At 43.3% G+C, this 24478-nt stretch overlaps 1 protein-coding gene across 1 annotated transcript in view; it reads left to right on the top strand.

Annotated features, from left to right (window-relative positions):
• Positions 1 to 2373: 2373 nt before the first annotated feature.
• The window catches only part of RAB8B (RAB8B, member RAS oncogene family), a 67292-nt gene continuing 45187 nt past the window's right edge, over positions 2374 to 24478 (top strand). Inside the window, exon 1 of the mRNA XM_001929029.8 lies at positions 2374 to 2516. Within this exon, the coding sequence (XP_001929064.4) occupies positions 2393 to 2516 (124 nt within the window). The 5' untranslated portion in view covers positions 2374 to 2392. The remainder of the gene's footprint in view (positions 2517 to 24478) is intronic.

The raw sequence follows: 24478 nt of genomic DNA, 5'->3' as shown, positions 1-24478 counted from the left end.
CCACCAGTGGGGGAGGAGAAGCTTCCCCAAAGCAGGAAGAAAGAGTGCTGACCAGACAAAAACCGCAGCAGGGGAAACTCCTTGGACAGCTAGATTTCTGTAAGTCAAGCTGCCATGTACATGCTGACCTTATCAAAGGCTTCAATAAACATTTACAGCATCAAGTAGAAAGTGCTGGTCTGCCTAGTGTTCTGCATGATGCAGCATTGCAAGGGTGAGTTTGAGCAACTGGCAAGAAATATTGATGTGGTTTTCTCAAAACACAGTAACATGCCACTTGGAGAAAGGAAAGAAAGTGGCAACCAGCTGAAGGTACTTGTGGTACCCTCAGCTATACGAATATGCATATTGTCCAGTCTCTGGAGCAAAGTGCCTTGATTCAGTAGTAGTTACTACCACCAAAATCTGATCTTTAAGTAACATGCTGTTATACTAAATACGAAGATTCATAATTCAGAAAAGCAAAATATTATATTCTTCTCGAAGTAGTGTCAATATATCAAAATGCTTGAATGGTTCAACAGTGGTGCATAGACTTATTAGCTAGAAAGTCCCAATGATATATATATTTGCTAATAGAAAAAACTGGGGAAGTGAAAACAAGACTAAAAAAAACTTTTTAAAATTTCCATCAATTAACAAAATTCCCCTAAGGAAACTTAGGGACTTTAAAATTCCTAACCCTAGCTTCTCTTATGAATTTCAGTTCTTTGCCACATCAGTGTGTTCTTTTAAAAAATTTTTTTGGCCATGCCCACGGCATATGAAAGTTCCCAGGCCAGGGATTAAATCCACGCCATTGCAGCTACCCAAGCTGCTGCAGTGACAACACCACATCCTTAACCCGCTTTAGCACAAAAGAATTCCCAAGTCAGTGGGTTCTTATTCATACAGAGAGAGAATGCCAATGATTGTGTGTAGCTAGAGCAACTACAAGTTATTTTAATCACTACATATTTTATAAAAGAAAGAAGATTCCCGTGGTCTTTGAAGGGTTTTTTTTTTCCTCCCCTCTTTTCCAGAACGAAGAGGAAGGTATAGTACTGAGCTGTCCACATTTCTTCGGCCTTGGCTGAGGCCAGATTCACAGACGTGTTCAAGAACTGGCAGGGGCAGGGAGGCTCAGCCTGTGCCAAAAGGCAGAATCCCTCCTCATTAGGGGTTGGGTTTCTGCCACTAGTGAGTGAGAGAGGCCTGGACCCATACATTCACAAAACAAAGAATAATAGTCTAAGACAGTAAATAAAGGATTAAGTTGGGTATAACAGAAGGCTGCTGTCCTCCATTTGTCATCCATTAAGAGAGAACCACAGAAGGCTGAAGAAGGTAACCATCATCACCGACATTTCTACAATGCCTTGAGGATTTCAAAGTGCTTTCACATTCAGTACCTCACTTATTTTTTTCCTACAACCCTATGAAACAGCTTGTTTTTTCAGATGAGAAAACTGAGGTGCAGAGAGCCTGTGTGTTGGTAAGCTGCTGAAACAAGACAAAATCCAAATCTTATCCTCTAGATTCTCATGTTCGTAGTTCCTCTATTGCACGATGCTTGCAATTTTATAGGGCAAGACCTGTAACAGAAGCCTTAAAAATTTCATTTCCCCGATTTTTTTTTTTTTTTTTTTTTTTGGTCCATCCTGCTGCGGGTGGTGGGGGAGTGGGGTAAGCGGTATGCACAGCAGATCCTCTAAATTACCCACTGTACTTGGTTCTGCTCTGGAGGCGTAAGGAGAACAGGAGTGGGGTTCAAGTTAGAACGGCAACCATTCTTTTCAAGCTCTATAACTGAGGGTCTGCAGGAGAGGGCTTAGACGTGGTGCTGGGCAGGAACTGCAGGAAAAGCCAGATAAGGCGCTCTGCAGATAATCCACAGGCTGCGCCACGGCAGCGTGAAGGAGAGAAAGCATCTCAGTTCTGGGTCCCAGTAGAAGAGATGAGGGAACCGAAGGACTCCGATTCCGAGGTCCTGGAATTGAAAGGCGCTGGCACACAAAGAATAGACGAAGTTAAGTTCCGGTGGCGCGACCTGCGGAGTTGGAAACCTGGCCTCACATCTTAGCTCAAGTGGAAACGCCTAATCCCCAATCATCCCGCCCAGAACGGATCTTCTTTTTATCCTCTGGGGGCCCGGGGACAGCCTGCCGGGGGAACGCCCGTAGCTCCTCAAAGAACTACAGATCCCATACAGCATGGGGGCACCGGCGGTGATGACGAAAACCCCGAGGATTGGTCACGAGGGGCGGGGCGCGCAGGCCGTCTCCGAGGAAGGGGGCGGGGAGAGGGGCGGGGCGATCGGTGGCTCAGCGGGCACGCCCCCTGGCCCGCGGCACCCTCCCCGCCTCTCTCTGCCGCTCCTTTCGCTCCCCGGTCAGAGGGCCGGAGAGAGAAGATGGCGAAGACGTATGATTATCTGTTCAAGCTGCTGCTGATCGGCGACTCGGGCGTGGGCAAGACCTGCCTCCTATTCCGCTTTTCCGAGGACGCCTTCAACACCACCTTCATCTCCACCATCGGTGAGGGAGGGGACGCGGCCGGGGACGGGGAGTGAGAAATGGGGGGCGGGTGCGAGGGGGCCGAGAGCGTGCGGGGGGGGTGGCTCGGGAGCCCCAGGGAGGGGACCCTGGGAACGGCAGGGCGGCGAGGTCCGTGGGAAAGGGGCAGGCGGGGACATGAGCTGGTGTGTGGGGGGGAGAGGTTGAAGGGAGGAACTTGGGGGTAAAGGAAGGGGAAGGGGAACCAGAGGAACAGGACTAGGGGTATTTGGGGAAATGAGAGAGTTGGGAGTGTGACAGGGAGGCGTCTTAGAGGGACAAAGTGTGTGGGGGGGGCACACAGGAAACCTCCTGGAGAGAGATAAAGGGTAGTGGGTGTGAAACGGATTGAAAGACAGGAAGGAGGAAGGAAATGTGAAGGGGGAAATGAAGGGTTAGGGGAATGGGAATGGGAGGTCCATGAAGTAAAGGGACAGAGGACACAAGGGACAAGAGAGGTGAGAACCTGGGAATCCGAGCAGGATTCAGGGGAATGAGTGATCAGGAGGTGAGCGATGAGGGGCACTGGTTACAAGAAATCTGGTCAGAGATATCATGGGAAGGGGCAGAAGAAAACTGCAGGTAGGAGAAGAGTTTAGGACACCAGAGGACAGAATAGAATGAGGATACTTGTTGGAGAAAGTAAAGGAGAGCTGAGTGTGAAACAGAAAGGAAAAAGGGAAGCAGAATATACAGTAGAGAGGCTGAGTGGAGCAGAGATGGGAAAGGGTGAGGAAATGGAGAGTAGGACTTTCTCCAGTAACTGGGAGCACTGGTTACCATTTTCTCTCTTTGGATAAAGTGCAGGAGAAAGAGCAGAAAATGACGAGTAATGGGATACTGTCTATGGAGTTTTAAATTATTCTGTGAGTGTTAAATCAGCATTAAGAGAATTGGTGACTTTGGGAATGGTGTGGTCAGGAACATTTGGTTCATTCCTTCACTATCTCCTGAGAAGCTGTACTTGACAATTTTCAAAATTCTTAGCCTTGAAGGTTTAGTAACTTCTCAGCTGAGGAATTGATCTTAGGTTCTATCTGCATCCCTGTACATTTTCCTTTGGTTTTAGTTATTACTTGCTAAATGGATCACAACATGCCATATACCCCCCAGTTACTTTCAGTTGATTCTGATTTTTCCAGTCTTGGCCAGGAGCTGTCCTTCCTACTTTTTCGAAGATGTATTCAGGTAACAGGATCTCTTAACTTAGTGTAAACTGAAGAAGAGCAAATCAGAGCTGGTTTTCTGCCTATTCAAGTGACCTGCTCCTTAAGAATGGTAGCTCTTGGTTGTCTGGTTGATGTTTGTGGCTTCTTTTTTTATTTTTTTTATTTTTATTTTTTTTGCTATTTCTTGGGCCGCTCCCTCGGCATATGGAGATTCCCAGGCTAGGGGTTGAATCGGAGCTGTAGCCACCGGCCTACGCCAGAGCCACAGCCAGAGCCACAGCAACGCGGGATCCGAGCCGCGTCTGCAACCTACACCACAGCTCACGGCAACGCCGGATCCTTAACCCACTGAGCAAGGGCAGGGACTGAACCCACAACCTCATGGTTCCTAATCAGATTCGTTAACCACTGCAGGAACTCCTGTTTGTGGCTTCTAATGGTAGCTCAGTTAAGCATCTTTCAAATGATTCTTACAGCATATTTTGCCATGAATTGCTGAAATTATTAGGGGGCTACTGCTATGGTAATGAGTGTATTTGCATATCTGTATGTTTTAAGGATAATTTATCATTTGTAAATAAGAATATTGGAGTTCCCGTCACGGCTCAGGAGAAACGAACCCAACTAATATCCATGAGGATGTGGGTTCGATCCCTGGCTGCTCAGTGGGTTAAGGATCCCTCGACTCAGATCCCATATTGCTGTGGCTGTGGTGTAGGCTGACAGCTGTAGTTCCAATTCTACCTCTGGTTTGGGAACTTATATATATAGCACCTGTGGCCCTAAAAAAAATAAAAGAATATTGGGCTTTGGAGCACTCTTCAGCCAAGCAATAGGAGAGGCTGTGATTTGTTTGTTGTGGTATCTTTCATATGGATTTAGTGGTCTGAAACCTCCCTGGTGTTCTAATGTCTGGGCTTAGGGGAGTTTGGGTTGCAACTTCTTGTCAGTCATTCCTGAGTGGGACCTTTTCTTTTCTGAGGAGGCAGGGTTTTTTTTGTTTGTTTTTTGTTTTTTTTTGTCTTTTTGCTATTTCTTGGGCTGCTCCCACGGCATCTGGAGGTTCCCAGGCTAGGGGTTGAATCGGAGCTGTAGCCACCGGCCTACACCAGAGCCACAGCAACGCTGGATCCGAGCCGCGTCTGCAACCTACACCACAGCTTACAGCAACGCCGAACCCGCAACCTCATGGTTCCTAGTCGGATTCGTTAACCACTGCGCCACGACAGGAACTCCCAGGAGGCAGATCTTAAATGTAATGTCTCAAGTATATTCCTCAGAGACTTGATAGGAGCTGTTACAGCAACCAAAAGATGTTAATTTTTTCCTAATTTCAAAACCCCAAATAACTCTTTTCCATTGTTGAGTGCACACTGAAATCCAGATGGTAAAGGACAGTTTCTAACTAGTTGAATGGGTCACCCTTTGTCCCTTCTGTGTGTGACCCCCCCAGAAGCATTCTCCTGTATTTGAAAGTGACTGAATCTCAGTGATGCTGTTTCTGTTAAGCTCTTTAAATGACTTTTGCCTTGTAATTTGGGTTTATTACAAAGTGTTTGTAATACTTTGATAAGTTTCCTCTTTTTTTTGTCTTTTAATTTTTGTCCCACCTGTTGTGTGTGTCTGCTTCCTTTTACAACTGTACTTTTTATTCTGAAGGAGTAGAATCTTGCGTAGGTTTTGTTTTTCGTTGAATGATTGAAATTCGGTTTTGTGGAGGATTGCAGCTGTTAAGGAAGGAAAAGGATCAATCATCCTAACAGGAGAGAGATGTTAAATGTGGTGAGTCTGATGTATGACGTTGGCCTTGGTATTTTCTAGGGGGTGGATGTGGTATAACAGGGGCTCTGAGTGGTGTCTTCAGTTGACATGGAGGAGGGGAAATCCCCCGCCTCTTATTTAGCCCCAGAGCTCTGACAGGATGCGGTAGCCCACGGTCTTCAGACAGCACAAAAAAATGTGCATACCTGCAGCCTGATGCTTTGGAGCCGCCATTAAGCTAGGCCAGTAAGGTGAAGGGTAACAACATTCTGGTGGAAAGTTCCACACACACACTGGCCACAGACACAGGCTTGGAGTGCCCACGTCTCTGGCATAATATCTCCTCACCACTGCCTCCCCTACCCTTCACCCCTATCTCCAGGTGATCTAAAGTTGCTGTGGGGAGAGTTGGTGGCCCATCTCCTCCTAGTCATAATTAGTTCTTGAGGTACCTCTGGGTGGAAGTTCTGGGCTTCTCTGATTGGGTTTTGACAAGGTTTGCCACATCATTGCTGACAAAACTTGATAAGGTCTACATCACAGGAAAGATCCATTTCTTAATACCTGGGGTTTGTGTGTACATTTTGGTAGTTATGTATGAATGCCTGTTTCTTCCCATGAAGATACATGTAAAGTCTTAATTTTGCTTTGTTAAAATTTGAGTAGGTTTTTTTTTTTTTTTTTTCTTAAAGGACATCTGCCACCTCTAGACACTGTTTTGATAGTTCTGCCATCAAGAAAGGAAGGAGACATTTAGTCATTTCAATCACAGATATGGTCGTCTGTCTGATACTTTCTTTTTTCATTTCTCTAAGGTTCTGGCATCTTCTCTGATATCCTGGCTCCTCTCATTTCCTTTTTGCTCTTGGAAGTGGTGGAGGGTACTTTTTTTTTTCCCCCAACTGACTTGCTAGGAATCTTCCTGTATATCAGTCAGATAACTATTGAGATAACAAATAGTAGGGATGATTGAGTAAGGATGTTTTATCCATCTGAAGTAATAGACCCATTGCTTAGGATCAATAGCCAACTAATGTTTCAGTTCAGATGTTTAAGAACTGACAAAAAATTTTAACTGACTCTCCAAACCCCTTACATAATCCTTATTAGGAATTAAGTGTAGCAAAGGGTAGCATTGAGACAGCTAGGAAACGATAATGCAGTAGCTCCCTATTATATTTCCCATGGGATATGGGTACATTTTGATATTGATACCATGGCATATTGACATCTTAGAGTGGCCTGTACCGAACAAGATGTTGGTAGAACAAAAAGAGAAAACCCAGCCCTGGGAGTTCCCATCGTGGCTCAGTGGTTAATGAATCCGACTAGGAACCATAAGGTTGTGTGTTCCATCCCTGCCCTCGCTCAGTGGTTAAGGACCTGGTGTTATCATGAGCTGTGGTGTAGGCTACAGATGCGGCTTGGATCCCACGTTGCTGTGGCTCTGGCGTAGGCCGGCGGCTACAGCTCCGATTCGACCCCTAGCCTTGGAACCTCCATATGCCACAGAAGCGGCCCTAGAAATGGCCAAAAAAAAAAGACAAAAAAAAAAAAAGGAAAGAAAGCCCAGCCCTGTCCTCCAACAGGACGGTCTAAGCTTCTTCCCTTTACTGTCTCTCCCCTGCCCTGCCCCCTTCTTCCTGTCAGGGTATTTCCTGAGTGGTTTTATTATTTAGTATAGTCATAGTTTGACAGTAGAAAGAATCTTAGAAATTATCTACTTGATGCCCCTGCCCCAGTTATATCTAAAAGAAGCTAAGGTCGATACTGTCAAGATCACACAGCTGGTTGTAGAAGAGCCTCTGGTGAAACCCAAATCCAGGTCTGGGTCACTCTTCACAATTGAGCTGCCACAATTTCTGATCAGGATGATCACCTCCATAAATTCAGGCCACCACCTTTTCCAGGGAGGAATTAGATTTTGCATGTTTGCTATTTATGTGAGGAAAGTTAAGGTGTCCCCCCTTGGATTAGCTCTTCAGGGAAAGTGTAAATGCTAATACATTGACTCAGTCCTATAGGAGTTTATATGGGCTAACTCAGCATATAAGAACTGACCTTTGCCCTTTCCTTCTGTGTCTGTAGTTTCAGGTTAGGAGATCAAAGTGCATCCTACCATTAAAATTCCTTCCATGTGCAAAATAACTAATGAAGTCATATTAATAGTGTGCTGGTAATGGGTGCAGCCTAGTCCTGTCAGAGCACTTTTAGCTATTTTATTCCCTAACATTGCATTTTTTTTTTCTTGGATCCACTTTCTTTAAATTTAGGAGTTGGCACATTCTGGCCCACAGGCCAGATGTGGCCTGCAGCCTGTTTTTGTGCAGTCCACAAGTGAAGAATGGTTTTTACATTTTAAAGGGTTATTAAAAAATAGCACAAAACAAAAAGTATGCAACGGAGACCATATGTGTCCCACAAAGCTTAAAAATATTTACTAACTGTTCCTTTATAGAAAGAGTTTGCTGACCCCAGCTTAACATTAAAAACTGTTTTTGGTTGGTAGCAATTCAAAGCTTTTATCAAGACTTATTGACTGAAAAACAAACTTTGTCATATTTACATTTTTTATCCAAGATGATATCAACATTTGGCTGAGCATAGGCCAGATATGTAGTGCAAGTTGATTTTAATTTTCATAGTTGTTTTCCTTGATTTCAACCTTTCAAACAAAAATATGCAAGGGACAGGCAACTTCAAATTGAACATTTTGTACATAAAGCCTTATTTTAATGTCATTGCATTCTTTCAAAGCTATCCCTAGACTTCCGATCTAAGTGATAGCTTGGAAACAATACTGTTTTAGGGATTTGATACTAATAAAGGGTTAAACTCATCTCCTCAGTGTTCTAGGAAATGAAAAAAGACATTTGGCAGATGGACGATGGGAGTGGGAAACTGAGTCTGGGAAACAGACCTGGATATGTCTTAGGAATAAGTGTACTTTAACAAAGAGCTTCACCAGCTGTTCTCCATGGCAGCAAATCAGGGAGGAGTTTCTCTTGGCAACAGCACCAAGATTGTTTGGATCCTCTGAGAAAAGCTGGAGGGAAATAGGTTTGGATGTTGTCTTAGCATTAAATGTCTGGTCTTTGAAGGCAAGGGAGAATTTGGCAGTTGATATTTTAATGGAATCTGATAGCCCAATCTGAAAAGAAACAGGGAAGCAGAAGTGGAAGGCCAGGGGGCTGCTGCCATGGCCTCAGGCAGGCTCTAGGTTGGGTCTGCTTGCCTGCACACAGGACCCCTCTGGAGACCAGCTCTCTCAGGTGTGTTAGAATTGCTACCTGGGAAAATCAGGAAAGCATTTTCATAGCAGGAGAAGAGGGTGGGAGTGAGAAGTAGATGTTAGGTGGTAATATTGTGGCGTATATAAGACGGAGCTTATGAAATGCAAGTGGTCGATGAAGGGGCCTGGTTCATGTTTGGTGTTAGGGCAATTGCATGAATTAGGAGCAAGAGCTCTGCCATCAGATCTGGGTTCATGTCCTGACATCTGAGTTCTTACTTTTTGGACCATTAGTGAGTCAGTGGGCCTTTTTCTATACTAGAGGGTAATAATACTCTCCCAACTTTTTAAGGTTGCTGTGAGTTCCCTAGGTCAGAAAACAAGTCTTATTCACCTTTTAAGTCTCCAAGTCCTGTATTAAATGACCAATTAACTGAGTGAATGACTATCTGGATGGGTGAATTATAAAAGTGCTTAGAAGCTAAAAAAGCATTACTTGAATTTTGGTTATTATCTTTCATAGCATTCTAGATTATTAGATGATGTCTGAGATAAGGTTAAAAGTGCTTGATTTGAATTCTAAATTCAAGAGTGGTATTTCCCCCACCGTAAAAGTGCTGTCTTTCTATAATTAGTTTTAAAGGGATTATTTTAGACTCTGAAAGATAGTTCCCCTATCTTTTAGTCTCCATAATAACCTGTTTAACACCCAGCTTCCAACCCCCCACTAACATAAATACCAAATAGAAAATGAGTGAAATCACTGGGTTTGCTTTAGAAGAGCTATTTCAGCTTTGTCTTTGCCCATTAGCTTCAAACAATGCAACAGATGCCTGTTAACAGTTTCATGCCCAGTTTTAATTAGCAGATGGAGCTGTGTTTGTGCCTGTGTTATGCCCAGCACTGGGTTGAGTGACAAGAGTAGCGAGTGGGTTGGAACTGGGCCGGGCGTTTGGGTTGAATAAAGCTAAATTCTACTTGTAAAAAGATGAACATAACCATTTATTATACAGAACTGCTTGTGTATCTCAGTGGAGCAGCATAGTGTCTACAGTAAAACTAATATTTGCAGTTGCGTCTTCTGCTCTCCTTATCCTTTAGAAAATTACATAATACGGAACAGGTACCATTTTATGTCTAAATGAAGGTTTTGAGGTAGTCCTGAAGCTAAATAACACACAGTGTCTTCCTTTGTAGGTTTGTTTTAGTGTTTTAGTGCCGTATGGTTGAGGACTCTGCAAAGCCGGGATGCAATGGGCTTCCGTGTGAATGCCAATGCTGCTGGGTTGATAGCTGCCTCCTGGCATGCTGTGTTACACAGAGCTCCAGGGTCCTGTCAGAGCTCAGCAGGGCCAGGGGTTGCGATGGATTCATGACGTGGGCCGCCAGCAGTGGATGGAGAGAGTGGGTGACAACATCCTACACATTTGCTGTCTATTTTTTAAAGTGAATGGGTAGAATTTGCTATCCAATGTGTTGTGGCCAAATTTCAGTATTAAAATACTACCCATCAATGATTATTGAATACATTGTGTCTGGAGATGTGTCCTTTTCCTATGTTCAGTTTTGAATTTTGGGATTTTTCATAATTTGCATTGATTTATTAAGAACCTTAAAATTAGTAGGTGCCTGATTGTCTTTAGAGGAAGAAATGTATGTAATTTTTTTTTAAGTTACTTAGTTGCTCAGGAATTCCTTAGGGAAGTCACATAAAGTAGTGGAAACAACTTGGAAATAGTTCTTGTAGCAGCCCTTGTTACTTGGCTGTGAGGAAGTATTTTCTTGGTATCTTACCTGTGAGATTTAGCATCAGTTTAACTAGGAGCTTTGGTATTTACCTGTTGCTGAACCTTTGGACATTTTCGATGGAGTGCTCATCTTCCTCGGCCCAGAATTTTAATTCTGGGCTCCCAGGAGAAAGTGTGAAAGCTTCACATGTCCTCACGTTCATCAAATGAGGCTTGCTGTCACTAAGACAGGCTGGATGACAGTGCTGCTTGCCATCTCATGACGGCACTGCAGGATTTCAAAGCACTTTGGGGAAGCTCCATTAGGTATAGAATCCCACTTCAAGTCGCTCAGCAATCTGTAGTGTTTCATAGCTTTCTGCTTGGCAGAGCTGGGACTGACATGACTTCCCGACATCACATTTTAATTTTACATGTTTGGAGAAAGAACTTGACAGTGATTATTTTAATAATTCATAGATATTTTCCTGATGTATAAAGTAGGACAATCTCTAAAATATATGATCGATTTTGACATGAAATATAGGGTGATCTCCTTAGGAGTTGAATTATAAGAGTTTGTTTCTTATGACCCTATGTAATATTTGTTTTGCTGAAATAGGTATTGCACAATATTCTAATCTCACACACAAAATCCATTACAAAAACAAAGAGTTTGCATTGTGAGATGTCAGTGACTAACCCTACTGTATTTTGTTGCTTACGAATTTGGATAGGATAGCTGCTTATGGTTTTCAACAAGGAATTTTTTATTTTTTCTCTTCCGAAGGTCTCTGAATAAAATCTTGAGATGGCCTGGAAAATAGTTCTTTATTGAGAGTTAACAGTTCCATTTTTGGAATGATTCAGGCCGTTTTCTTCTTTCACTTTCCATTAACACCTCGTCCCAACCAGGGTTTGAGGAGAGGGGATTGGGTTGGGAAGAGAAGAATGAAAACAGCATTCCACCCTTCTCCCTGATCAGTTCTTTTGGCTGCTTGTTCCATCTCTTTTGCTTTTATTAACAGTTGGGGTGGAGTTCCCATCGTGGTGCAGCGGAAACGAATCTGACTAGGAACCATGAGGTTTTGGGTTTGATCACTGGCCTTGCTCAGTGGGTTAAGGATCCAGCATTGCCATGAGCTGTGGTGTAGGTTGCAGACACAGCTCCGGTCCTGTGTTGCTGTGGCTGTGGTGTAGGCTGGCAGTTGTACCTCTGATTCGACCCCTAGCCTGGGAACCTCCATATGCCTTGGGTGCAGGCCTAGAAAGAAAAAAAAAAAAAACCAAACCCCCCAAGAAAACAGTTGGAGCAAACTCTTGGGTGAGGATTTAGAAACATTGCCTAAAATATAGTGACTTTTGACTGCATTGCTTTTTTACATTGTTTAAAACCAAAGAATGAACAAAATCAGTGCTTGTCTCAGTCACAGCCAGTAATGAACAGTTTAGGGTGTCATCCAAAACAAAGTAGTTTGAGTGCATTTTCTATTTTGTCTACATACTATTGTTGTTAAAATTTCTAATCTCGGAGTTCCCGTCGTGGCGCAGTGGTTAACGAATCCGACCAGGAACCATAAGGCTGCGAGTTCGGTCCCTGCCCTTGTTCAGTGGGTTAAGGATCCGGCGTTGCCGTGAGCTGTGGTGTAGGTCGCAGACGCGGCTCGGATCCCGCGTTGCTGTGGCTCTGGCGTAGGCTGGTGGCTACAGCTCCGATTAGACCCCTAGCCTGGGAACCTCCATATGCTGAGGGAGCGGCCCAAAGAAATAGCAAAAAGACAAAAAAAAAAAAAAAATTTCTAATCTCATAGACACATGAAAAATTAATGGGACAAGTGAAATACTTTCTTTTACACCCACAAAATTATATATACAGGTAAATTTAAAAACATGCGTATATAGGAGTTCCCTGGTGGCCTAGTGGTTAAGGATTTGGCCTTGTTACTGCTGTGGCTCAGATTTGGTCCCTGGCCCAGGAACTTCTGCATGGCATGGATGTGACCAAACAAACAAAAAACAAAACAAAGCCCATCTGCATATGTAAATATCATCAGAAATGTGTCTCTCTCTTGGTCCTTAGCCTCCAACCATTATATTTTAAATTTTTGTTAGGATCTCATTATATGATTTACCACACTTTTTGTTCAAATCATCTCATTATTGCAAAATAAAGCATATAGTGCTCTGAAAAACAATTGGTGTGTGTTTCCAATCAGTGATAGCACCAGTCCCTTTTAAGGACATTAGACCAGGCCTGTTTTCTCATTGTGAAGGGCATGTTCAGGCTTTAATGGTCTTCAGAGTCTCTTCTGGCTGCAGCATTCTGTGAGTCTATGAAATCAAGGAGTGCCTGTTAAGAAAAAGGAGTTTGTCCTTTTTCAGTTAATAATTGTGGGGAGGTTTCTTTTTGCACATAGACACCAGTGTTTTGATAACATGAAGACAGAAGGAAGAAATAGTAGCATTAGTTAGTTCAAGCCAGGCCTGTGTTGATCTTGTAATTTGAGTACATTTTTTATAGCACCAAAGATATAGCTTAATGCTTTTGTATCTTGTCCTTAAGAATGTCTTGGTTTAGGAGTTCCCTGTTGGCTCAGCAGGTTAAGGATTGGAGGTTGTCACTGTTGTGGTGTGGATTTGATTCCTGGCCTTGGAAATTCCACATGCCATGGATGCAGCCAAAAGAAAAGTATTGCTTTAAATAATAAAGCTAAACATCACCAGAAAAAACTACAGTCAGCCCTCCATATCCATGGGTTCCATATTCACAGATTCTATATCCACGGATTGAACCAACCTTGGATTGAAAATATTCAGGAAAAAAATTCCACAAAGTTCCAAAAAGTAAAACTTGAATTTGCCACACACCAGCATCTATTTACATAGCATTTACATTGTATTAGGTATTATAAGTAGGAATGATTTAAAGTATATGGGAGGATTTGTATAGGTTTATGTACACATACTATGCCATTGTATAAGAGGCTTGAACATCTGCAGATTTTGATATCCGTGCTTTTGGGGGGAGGGAAGTGCCTCCCCTAGAACCATTCCCCCCCAAATACTAAGGGATGACAGTACTTGAAAGCTGTAAAAAATGTCTTTGAGATGTTATTATAAGGAATTTTCACTTTATCTCATTTTTGCCACATAAAACATGGCGAAGTAGCTGAAAAATAATCTGAAATAGTAGGAAGCCTTTTGCTGCTTAGGTATGCTGATGTGAAATTTCTGTTTGACAGATGTGGGCCAGAGGCATGGGGGTTGTTCATGGTCACACAGAGCCTGGCCTTAAGTACTAGTTTTCTGACTTCAAATCTCTTTCCTCGTACGACTCCTCTGCCTTCAGTTCTCTTGCTATGGAAAGACACTGATGGTACTGCATATAATCTGGACATAGTATTTTGTGGGAGAAAAGTCTGAGATTGAACTAGGAAATGTAGGGTCCAAGCACATCTCTGTCCTTGGTTAGCCATTTGCTTTTGGCCAAGTCTCAGCTTCTCATGGCCTTTGTTTTCAGTGAAAAGGAGAGGCTGGGGGTGGGAAGTGCAGTAGTTTGTTAACAGGCCACTAGTGTCAGACACTAAGTCATGTGCACTAAATTCACTCCTCCAGTGAACATTTTTCAGTCCACAAAATATCGAGAGGAGAAAGAGTAATGAGTAGCCAGGTAATTTTAACACAATGATGAAAAGGGCTTCAAAGGGGTTATGTAAGATGTTACGGAGCATTGAGGAGGGGATCCCCTAGGAGGGGATGTCGTCTAGGTGAAAATCAGAACTTGGGGGGGAATTAGTTGAGTAGGATGCAGGAGACTCAGGAGGGAGGACTCTCCCTGTAGATGTGGGAGACTCAGCCCCTGCAGGAAGATGGGAGGTAAAGGTGAAGGGTAAGTAGAGGGCAGGCTGTGAAGGGACTATAGTGTTGAGGAGTCTGGACTTTGTGCTGAGAGCAGTGGGGAGTCATTGGGGATTTCCTCCACGGAGACTGGTTAGGAGCAGACATTGTGGTCAGTGGCCCCTTCTTCCCTTTGCTTGGATCTTTCCTGTCGACAAAGTACTTTCACTTACATCCCTATTTAAACTCCTCAGTAATCAATCATCTCCACGGACAGAGGTTATCTTCCTGTTCTAGACAAGGAAGCTAAGGTTTTGAGAGGGTGATTGACTGTTAATCAGTCAAGTCAGTAGGTAGAAGAGCCAAGCCTCGAGGCTTGAACTTCAGTTCTGGAGGTCAGTGGACTGTGGTTTGGATTGTCTCCTGGCCTCTAACCCAGTCCCTTAGGAAGCAATCAAATGTATACACAGAGGAATGGGGGCAGGAGGAGACATAGTTTAATTAAGAATCCAACTCTTTTGTGGAAAGGAAACTAATTATATCCGAAATCTCAGGATTGCTTCTCCGCATGGGGCCATTGGTTTATTATGCTTGTACGTATGTTGTTGGCCTTAGACTGTAGTGTGCTAGGAGCGGCTGCTTTAATTGTGAGCTTCCTTCCTTTGGCAAATTAAGTTTAAACTTCATGTTAGCCTGTCCTTCCCTTTTTTTCTAGGGTGAAATTGTCTCTACTCTGGGTTTTGTTTGTAAAGCCATGTTTGGCAGTTTTCCTCAGGTTCACCGTGACATTGCAGTCCAGGGTAATACCTGATTTTTTTGCTAACCTTGAGTCTCCAGAATGCTGCTGTGAGCCAGAAAGTGGAAAGGTCCAAGCAGTGCAATTAGATCTAATAAAGTCCACTTGCTGAAATGCATGAACTTGCCTCATTGGGGAGCCCCTGGGTCCTCATTTAGCCTTTGTTGTAGCCTTTGCCACTCCCACGGCACGTGGAAGTTTTCAGGCCAGGGCTCAAACCCATGCCACAGCAATGACAACACTGATTCTTAACTGCTAGGCCACCAGGGAACTCCAGACTTTGCATTCTTTTTTTTTTTTTTTTGCTTTTTTAGGTCCTCACCCAAGGCATGTGGAGGTTCCCAGGCTAGGGGTCTAATCAGAGCTTTAGCTGCCGGCCTACACCACAGCCACAGCAACACCAGATCCTTAACCCACTGAGCGAGGCCAGGGATCGAACCAGCAACCTCATGGTTCCTAGTGGGATTCATTTCTGCTGCACCATGACAGGAACTCCCAGCCTTTGCAGTCTTGATTTATACAGTGGCTGTGGGAGCAGAGTTGGGGGCCTCCTGGAGGCAGGCCACCAGCATCAGAGAGGAAAAAGTAGCAGCATGGTATGTGGCAGTGGCATTCACTATGTGACTTTGGGTAAGTCGGTATTGAGCCTCCCCAGCTTCCACTTCTTTATAAGCAAAAGGGAATGTTGTGGTACATACACCCTAAAAATTCGGTCCCTTCTAAAAATCTGATCCTAAGTGACAAAGTAGACTCACCAACAAAATGGGAAAAGTAGATATAGGAACTGAAGATGCCATTGTGTAGGTAAAAGAACTTGGGCATTTGAGACAGAAACTCTCAAATTCAAATCCTAATTCTGTTACTTGATACTTGAGAGAAATCATTTAGCCATTTTCTTTATTGATAAAGGAAGGGTAGTAACTCTGTTGCAGGAGCTTTGTTATGTTTTACTTTGAGAGAAAATTGCATTATTGTGTGCATAATCTCTTTGGCACATGGGAGACACAGAAGGTATGTGTGTGTGAGACTGTGTGTAGGTAAACTCAGTTTCAGTTCACCAAGGATGACACAACTGTAAGAACCTTGGTGAGAGAAATTCCTGTTGTGGCACAGTGGTTAACAAATCTGACTAGAAACCATGAGGTTGTGGGTTCGGTCCCTGGCCTTGCTCAGTGGGTTAAGGATCCAGCGTTGCCGTGAGCTTTGTGTAGGTTGCAGATGCAGTTTGGATCCTGCGTTGCTGTGGCTCTGGCGTAGGCCGGTGGCTACAACTCCGATTGGACCCCTAGCCTGGGAACCTCCATATGCCCCAAGAGCAGCCCTAGAAAAGGCAAAAAGACAAAAAAAAAAAAAGAACCTTGGTGAGGAGTTCGCGTCATGGTGCTGTGGGAATGAATCCAACTAGGAACCATGAGGTTTCGGGTTTGATCCCTGGCCTTGCTCAGTGGGTTAAGGATCTGGTATTGCCGTGAGCTGTGATGTAGGTCGCAGACATGGCTTGGATCTGGTGTTGCTGTGGCGTAGGCCAGCAACTGTAGCTCCGATTGGACCCCTAGCCTGGGAACTTCCATATGCCAGGAGTGTGACCCTAAAAAAAAACCAAAAAAAAAAAAAAAAAAAAGAACCTTGGTGATCATGAGGGCTTTATCATTAAGCTTGCTTTCAATGATAAGAGCTAATAGTTACTGAGTGTTTACTATATATCAGGTACAGTTTTAGGCATTTAACGTGAATTGACATTTTTCATGAATTGACCCATTTTCACAACAACTTCTCAGGTACATTCTATTGTTATTTCCATTTTTCCAAATGAGGTAACTGAGGCAAAATGTGGTTGTATAACATCTCAGGGTCACATAGCTAGGAAGGGGTAGAACTAACCCAGGCTTAAGTCTAGGCAGTCTGGTTCCAGAGTCTGTGTTTTTAACCACTATGGACTTCTGCCCTAAGAGTGACTTGGAAATATTTAAAAAAAAAAAAAAAAGATTAGCTATATTTAAGGAGGCGATGTGGTGCATGGTGCACTGTGGCGCTATTCCTTACTAGCTGGTTAATGTCATCACATCCTTTAAAGCTCCTTGGTCCCTGTCCCTTCTTCTGCAGAGGATTGTCGTTGGGTGGTTTAATGAAGTATGGTAGTAAAGCATTTAGCATAGGGCCTCACATGCAGCCATGCTCACCCTGTAAATGGTGAGAGTTTTATTTTTTTCCAGGCAACTTAAGCACTTGTTAGAATGAGTTCCATAAAAAAATATGAATGGAAACTTTTTGGTTACTTGATGGGGTGTGTTTTAGTTTTCTAGAAAATTAGTTCAGTGACAACGCCAGATCCTTAACCCACTGAGCCAACCAGGGAACTCCAGTGCATGCGTTTTACTAAGCTAGAATGAGAAATATTTCTTTAAACTCATTCCCATAGTGAAGGTGTTTGTCCCTGGCCTCAGCTGGCTATCGAGGTGTCTAAGACAGCTCTTGACCTCGAGTGCAGGATGTCAGTGTGATGTAAGGAGCGCGTTCTTCAGAGCCTTCTAGTTGCTGCCAACTCTCAGGCATCTTGAATTCCTCTTTCTGGTGAAAACAAAAACAAAAACAAAAACCGTGTTGAATGCCCTGTCTAGAAAGGACAAGTGTTTCAATTTAAATATTCCAGCTCTATGCCCTCTGTTAGAGCCCTGAATTTTAAGTACAGTAAGTTTCTGAGTGAGGTCTCCTGAATTTTAATGAGTTTGTTTGCACACATGAGTTTGAACAATACATGAAATCTTGAAACACTGTAGCTGATTTTAATGGAGTAAATTACCCAACTTAAAAGTCAGTTAATATGTGTTTCTTTATCTAATAATCAAGATGATAGTTTTATCTCAAAAAAAGTCATTAATCATATTTTTACAGAATCAATACATGCTATTAATTTATTTTTAATCATTAAACTGTCTCGTTAAGAGAATTAGGGAAGTAAATGTATTGGTGTGAACATAAAGCATGATCTTCCCCCTGTTAACCCTCCTCGCCCTTGTGATATTTAGTACATGCTGAGTGACTACGTGTGCACGATAGGCAGGAAGCTAGGACTGGCTTGAGTTTTGTACATTGCTTTCTTGGACCAGGAAGGTGAGGTGAGATGCTCTTCACTAGCCTAAACATAAAAAAAAAAATTATACACGCACATATACAAGGACAGTACAAGAGGTGACAGGGAGCAGGTCACGAAGGGCCTCAAGGGCTGGAGTAAGGAGGATAGCTCTTATTATAATGGTAGTTGAAAGCACATGTGCAGGGTTACATGCAGGGAAGTGACACATTTAATTTATAATTTTAAAAGCTGCAGTGGGTTTCAGGCATTCCACTGTGGCTCAGTGGGTTAAGGACCCAACGTTGTCTAAGGATGCTGTTTTGATCCCTGGCCTCACTTAGTGGGTTTAGGATCTGACATTGCTGCAAGCTGAGGCATAGGTTGCAGATGTAGCTTGGATCTGGTGTTGCTGTGGCTGTGCTGTAGGCCTGCAGCTGCAGCTCCAATTCGAACCCCTCACCTGATTGAACCCGCAGCTGCAACTGTGAAAAGAAAACCTAAAAAAAAGTGCAGTGCATTTTGTTTTTTGTTTTTTGTTTTTTTGTTTTTTGTTTTTTGTTTTCCCTTTTTTGGCAGCACTCCAGGCACGTGGAAGTTCCTGGGCCAGGGATCGAACCCATGCCACAGCAGCAACCCAGGATGCTGCAGTAACAATGCTGGGTCCTTAACCTGCTGCACCACAAGAGGACTCCTACAGTGGTTTTTAAGAGAGTTTGTCTGGGTGTTTAATGGTACTGAAAAACCATGCCCTGGAACTCTCTGGTCCACTCCGTTGCCTAAAATCATTTTGCATCCAGAAAAGTATCTTGTTACAAATGTTCAGATAGCCAATCTTACCTCCTAATGAAGCACAAAAACTGGGAGGGTTGCTTCAGTTAACGTTGCAGGCACTAAATAAAATGTGCTAAAATGGTGGAAAGAGCAGAAGCTTTCAGGATGTCACATCTGATGGTGACCTTCTGGAGAACGGGGGCCCTGGCTTGCTTCTTAAGAGCTCATTTGTCTGATGTTCAGACATGCGGCATCTGTGGAATAAATGAACTAACACCATATATTTCCTCCTGAGGAATGAATTTTGGGCTCTTAAAATAGTGAGATCTCATCCATTAGCACATGCATAAACTTCAAAGGCTGTGTAGTTATCACCTATTATTGCTTATGGTCTTTTTTTCTAGATGTGAGTGTGATAAAAACAACCTGTTTCTCTTTACCCAGAGTATTTACCTATAGTAATAAATGCTTGCTGACTTGGTTTATGCTTGTGTGTAAATGCAGTTTCTGGTGTCTGCAAGGCCCTCTGTAAATGTTTGTAGCGTGAACGTACATTTGGTGGCTGATGGCACCTTCCAAGCTGTTCATGTCTCACTCAGATCATAGCCAATGACTCTCCTTTCCCCCTATTTCCCAGCAAAGACCCCATGACCCCATAACAAGCGCTTCGTCAGCATCCTTTCGTGCCATCTTTAATTTCCGGGTATTTTAATCTTCACTCATTTCCTTTCCCCTTCTCTCCAAGAAGCTGTGCCCTGACCTGTTGGTTGATGTTCTTAATAGCGTCCCATGCTCCCTGGGACAGAGCCCTGACAGTGTCCTCCTCCTTTCTTACATCTTCTGTCTCCTCCTCCTCCTTCCCTGCTGGCCCTTGCTGATCTGCTTTCAATCTTGTCGAAACCATCCCCATTTTGATAAGGCAATCCCTTACATTCACTCCTTCCTCTGGTCACCTTTCCTTTGTTTCCCCATCACCTTTCCTTTGTTGTTTAACTTCTTGGAAGAGAAGTCTTGTCACCTGCACTTTTCTGCCATCTCCTCACGCATTAGCCCCTTGAAATCCTGACTCACCTGTTTCAACACTGCGCTCAGGTCATCATGTCTTCTGTGCCCAACAGGCCAGTGGCTGCTTCTCAGTCCTGTCTCCCTTGGCCTCTCAGCAGTACTTAGCACCATTTATTACTCCTTGAAACTCTTCCTCCACCAGCTTCCAGGAATTGTCTGCTCCCGTTTGCTTCCTGTTCTTCTCACTGCCTTCTGGTTCCATTGGTTGTCTCATTTTGCCTTTTAATTGAAGCCATTTTCCAAATATCTGCTATTTTTTTCCTTTTTTCTCTCACTTGGAAATTAAACATTCTCATGTGTGATTACTGCATTAACTGCCAGATTGAAAGTCCTTGAGCGAAGGTCCCAGGTCTGCTGTTCTTTGGTATATCCAGCACCTAGTACAGGGCCTGGCATGTTGTGAGGGTTCAGAATCCCCAAGTGATGGAGGTGAGCTTCCCCCTTCCAGGCCTTCTACATCTGAGACCCCAGTGTTCTGTCTCATGTCCCCAGCCTTTCCCAAACTCCCATCCCGCATGTCCCACCCCAGCATGAATTTCTTTTCTTTTTTTTTTTTTAACTTATTTTATTCTCCCCAGCAACTTTTTTTTTTTTCTTCTTCTCTTTCTGTAGATTTTACTAATTTACAGAATTAGAGTCTAGGAATCACTGCTTTACCAGAATGGATGGTTCCATGAACATACATCGTCCTGCCTATTGACATCCTCCCTTTCCTTCCTGATGCTCTTCAGGTGTTACTCTCTTTATGACACCATGTCAGAGTCTTCTCCCAGCCACCTCTCCATGCTGGAAGATATTTCTCTTTCCTCACTGGTACTTTATAACTTGAAGTCCTGTGGACTTTTATATGGCACCTTGCGTGTTCTTCCTGGGTCCAAAGGAGAGCTGGCTTCCTTCTCCCACAGCTCCTAAGCAAAATACTGTTTTATCTTTATGTTCTTTGCATTGCCAAACATTGTACTAGGCACATATTTGGTCCTTGGGAAAATTATCATTGAACTGAAATTTCAGGACGATCCTGGTGAAGGGATTAAGTAAAGCTCTCATCTTTGGGGGTAGGGCTCCTTTGAAGGTACTAGCTTAGAATTTTTTTGCCTGATGATTCTAAAAGTAGAATTACAGTTGCTTACTAAAGCATGATAAGAATGATTGTCCATTTATCTTTTAAAGATAAACTCATCTTAGACTGAAACTCTAGATATCTCCATGTGGGGTTAAGGTCCACTGTGGTTGAGGTGGTTAAGTTGAGAAATTACACATTTCATTTGGGCTTTTTCTGTGAAACATTTGTTGGAACGTTGATTTTCATTTCATTTTGACGGAAGAGGCGCTGAAAATCTTCTTTCCCCCAGGTGACAGGCTACAATTTCTTTACCTCTGTCTTTCTCCAGAGCGGTGAACACTGGTCTGATCTAGATAACAAGCAAGGGTTTCTCTGTGTCTATGAGAAAGCCATCTTTGAATGATATACAGGCGTGTCACTTTTATTCTTTTACATTTTTTTAAAATGAATTTGGTTTTTCTTCTCACTTTGTCTGCATCTACCCTCTCTCCCTAAATCTTTTGTAACTGAGTTTGGATTGTGGAAAAGCAGACCTGGCTGCGAGGCAGGCAGCTCCGCCTGTCTCCTGGTACACGCCTGAGGCAACTGTCTGTGCAAAGAACCTTCCACCTTTGGGTTCCCCGACCTCCTGTGGTGGAGCCATTTTTCACCCTTTCCCACAGAATCACTGAGATCATTTTTCACTTGGGCTAAATGGCAGGGTTTCTAACATGGAAGACCCTGGAAGGAGAAGGAAGAGGGAGCCCCTGCCTCTCCTGTCTTGACTTCTCCACTGAGAAAGGGGTGAAGGGCCTGGTGAATAGTGCGGTGATGGGTGGTGGCTACAGCTGTGGGTAGTTCTCGGTCTTCTTTTTTGAAACTGGAGGCTGGTTTTGTGTTGTGAGTGACTAGTATGTAAATAGAAGGTGAGAAATGGAATTGTCTCTTGAAGAAAATGAAAGCTTAACATCATACAAGAGGCAGTTCTAACAGCAGGCTTAACAGTGCTGTTTGGTGTGGTTCTAATTAGCTGTGAACAGCCAGGACTTAACCCATCCCAAGGAGAGTTTGTTTTGTTTTATTTTGGCCAAAAGATAACCACTACACAGTGACCCATTGGAGTTCCAGAAATGTCAAAAGATAAAGCAGGAATAGAGTTTGGGAGGATTCTATGCTTTGTTTGAGATGTGTTGTCCTCTCTGCAAAAGCCCAAGTAAAAGTGAATGATCAACTCTGCTCTCATTGGTTTAAGTGTTTTACATTAAAATCTTGTTTGGCTTTTCTGGCCTAATTTTTCTGACAGGGTAACAAATGATAGAATATTCTTTGTAGATCACAAGTACAAAAATTACTGGGATTATGGGGAAATGTTTCACAGATGTTCCTGAAACCGCAGCCAAATTGAATGAATTCTTACCCCTTTACGTGTAGGGACCTTGGGAGATTACTCTCTCATTTTCTAGGCTGTTATAACTGTGCTCCACTCCAGGCTGTGTTCACACACTGTATCTCATTGACAGGCTTATTTAACCCTGGCACATCTTAACTGTGACGGCCCTTTGCACAGGAATACAGGAAAGAATATGTAAGAGTTTAGAGGGAGCCTTAGTTTAGTTTGAAATTTTCTTTATAAACCTTCTTCTTCTTCTTCTTCTTTTTTTTTTTTTTTGGCTGCATTCATGGCATGAGGACTTTCCCAGGGATTGAACCTTGCCATAGCAGTGACCCAAGCCACAGTAGTGACAACACCAGATCCTTAATCCAATGAGCCATCAGGGAACTCATATAAAGCTTCTTGATATTGTATTTAGCAAATACTTCCTTTCTTTCTTTCTTTCTGTATGTATTTATTGGCTGTGTCCATAGCATGTGGAAGTTCCTGGGCCAGGGATTGAGCCTGTGCCATAGCTGTAACCAGACCCACAGCAGTGACAGTGCTGGATCCTTAACCTACTGGTAGAGCTGTGAAGGAGCTCCAGTGAATACTTCCTTTAAATATATCTTGTTAAAAGTAAAAGTGAGTGAGAGAGTGTTCAATATTAATTTCCAGTTGAAGCCATTTATGCCTCTGGTGGATTTTTTTTGCCAAGCACCACATTTTCCTTGGTATCACCACATACTGACTGACTAGTACTTCTCATATATATCAGATCAAAGGTGCAATGCCCCTAGCTGATCGTTGCAGTATCATTGGGAGCCCTGTCTTCCTAGCACAAGGCCTTGTGGTCCTATCTTCTGAGTTGACCTAGATGCATCCTTGGTGAAAGACAAGCAGAGCGTGCTGAACCAGTTCCCAGCAGAAAGCAAACAGCAACAAAAACTTGATATTCAGGTTATTGTTGCAGAGGTCAGTGTGTTTATCATATTTAAACATCTGAGGTTGTGAGATAAAAGTTTTTTGTTTTTTGGTTTTTTTTTTTTTTTTGGCCACACCTGTGGCATATAAAAGTTCCAGAGCCAGGGCTTGAATCCAAGCCACAGCTGTCACCTACGCCACAGCTGTGGCATCACCAGATCCTTAACCCACTCTGCTGGGCCAGGAATTGAACCCACACTGCTACAGAGACAATGCTGGATCCTTAGCTTGTTGCACCACGGCGGGAACTCTGAGATAGTTTTTAAGGGAGGGATTTCACCATCACATTTGCTCTTTCAGTTCGTGTTCAGCCGTGACTCATATTTATTCTAGTCTAACCTCATTTTGCTTGGAAATTTTTTTGGTACTAGAAAAATGTCCCTTCCAACTAGGGGAGGGGAAATTCTGATTGGGGATCAGATGAGCCAAGATACTGTAGTGATAATTTGGTATTGCTTTTGACTTGAGGGGAAACTAGAGATCCCCTACAAAGAAAAGTGTTGAAAAGTAGAAAGTGATTCTTATAAACAGATAGGGGAAAGGAAAGTCACTTCTGAGCTTTACTGTGGGAAGGGGTGGGGTGCGTGGATCGGGGAACTTACTACGAAATTTGTATACGTGGTGGAGAAAGAGCCTTTGGACTTTGCGCATCTTTTCACTAAGACAGCTCTGGTGATTGCCTCACCATCGGCACATGAATAGGGAGAAAGACATTGGAACTCTCACACTTGATCTTGGGAGGCCAAGTGTAATCATTCACAGATGTCTGTGTGTGATTATACATCCCTGTAGTGAGGGAATGGTAAATGTAAATGAGAACCATGATACAATTTTGCCTGGCTTGCTTGCACGTTTTCAGAACATAATTCAAAGCACATGCCACTGTCAGAAGTTAACCATGAGGTTCGTGTTAGGTTTTTATAAGACTTTGGCAGAAACCAAAAGCACATCTTAGTGTCAAAGTTTTCCCTCTGCCCTCCCCGCTTCCCTTCCTTCTCCCTTCCTTCTTTTTCTTCCCTTCCTCCCCTTTGGAATCAAAAGGAAACTCCAGATTCTGACTAATCTTTTGCAAAACTAGGGACGAATCTAACCGGAACACAGATTAATTTTCATGT

The sequence above is a fragment of the Sus scrofa genome, chromosome 1 (genome assembly GCF_054392235.1).
Source record: "Sus scrofa isolate SSC_HxYL_T2T_F1_AM1 chromosome 1, Sscrofa_HxYL_maternal_Yorkshire_Landrace_v2.0, whole genome shotgun sequence".
Classification (NCBI taxonomy): domain Eukaryota; kingdom Metazoa; phylum Chordata; class Mammalia; order Artiodactyla; family Suidae; genus Sus; species Sus scrofa.
This window is presented reverse-complemented; position numbering and strand designations above follow the sequence as displayed.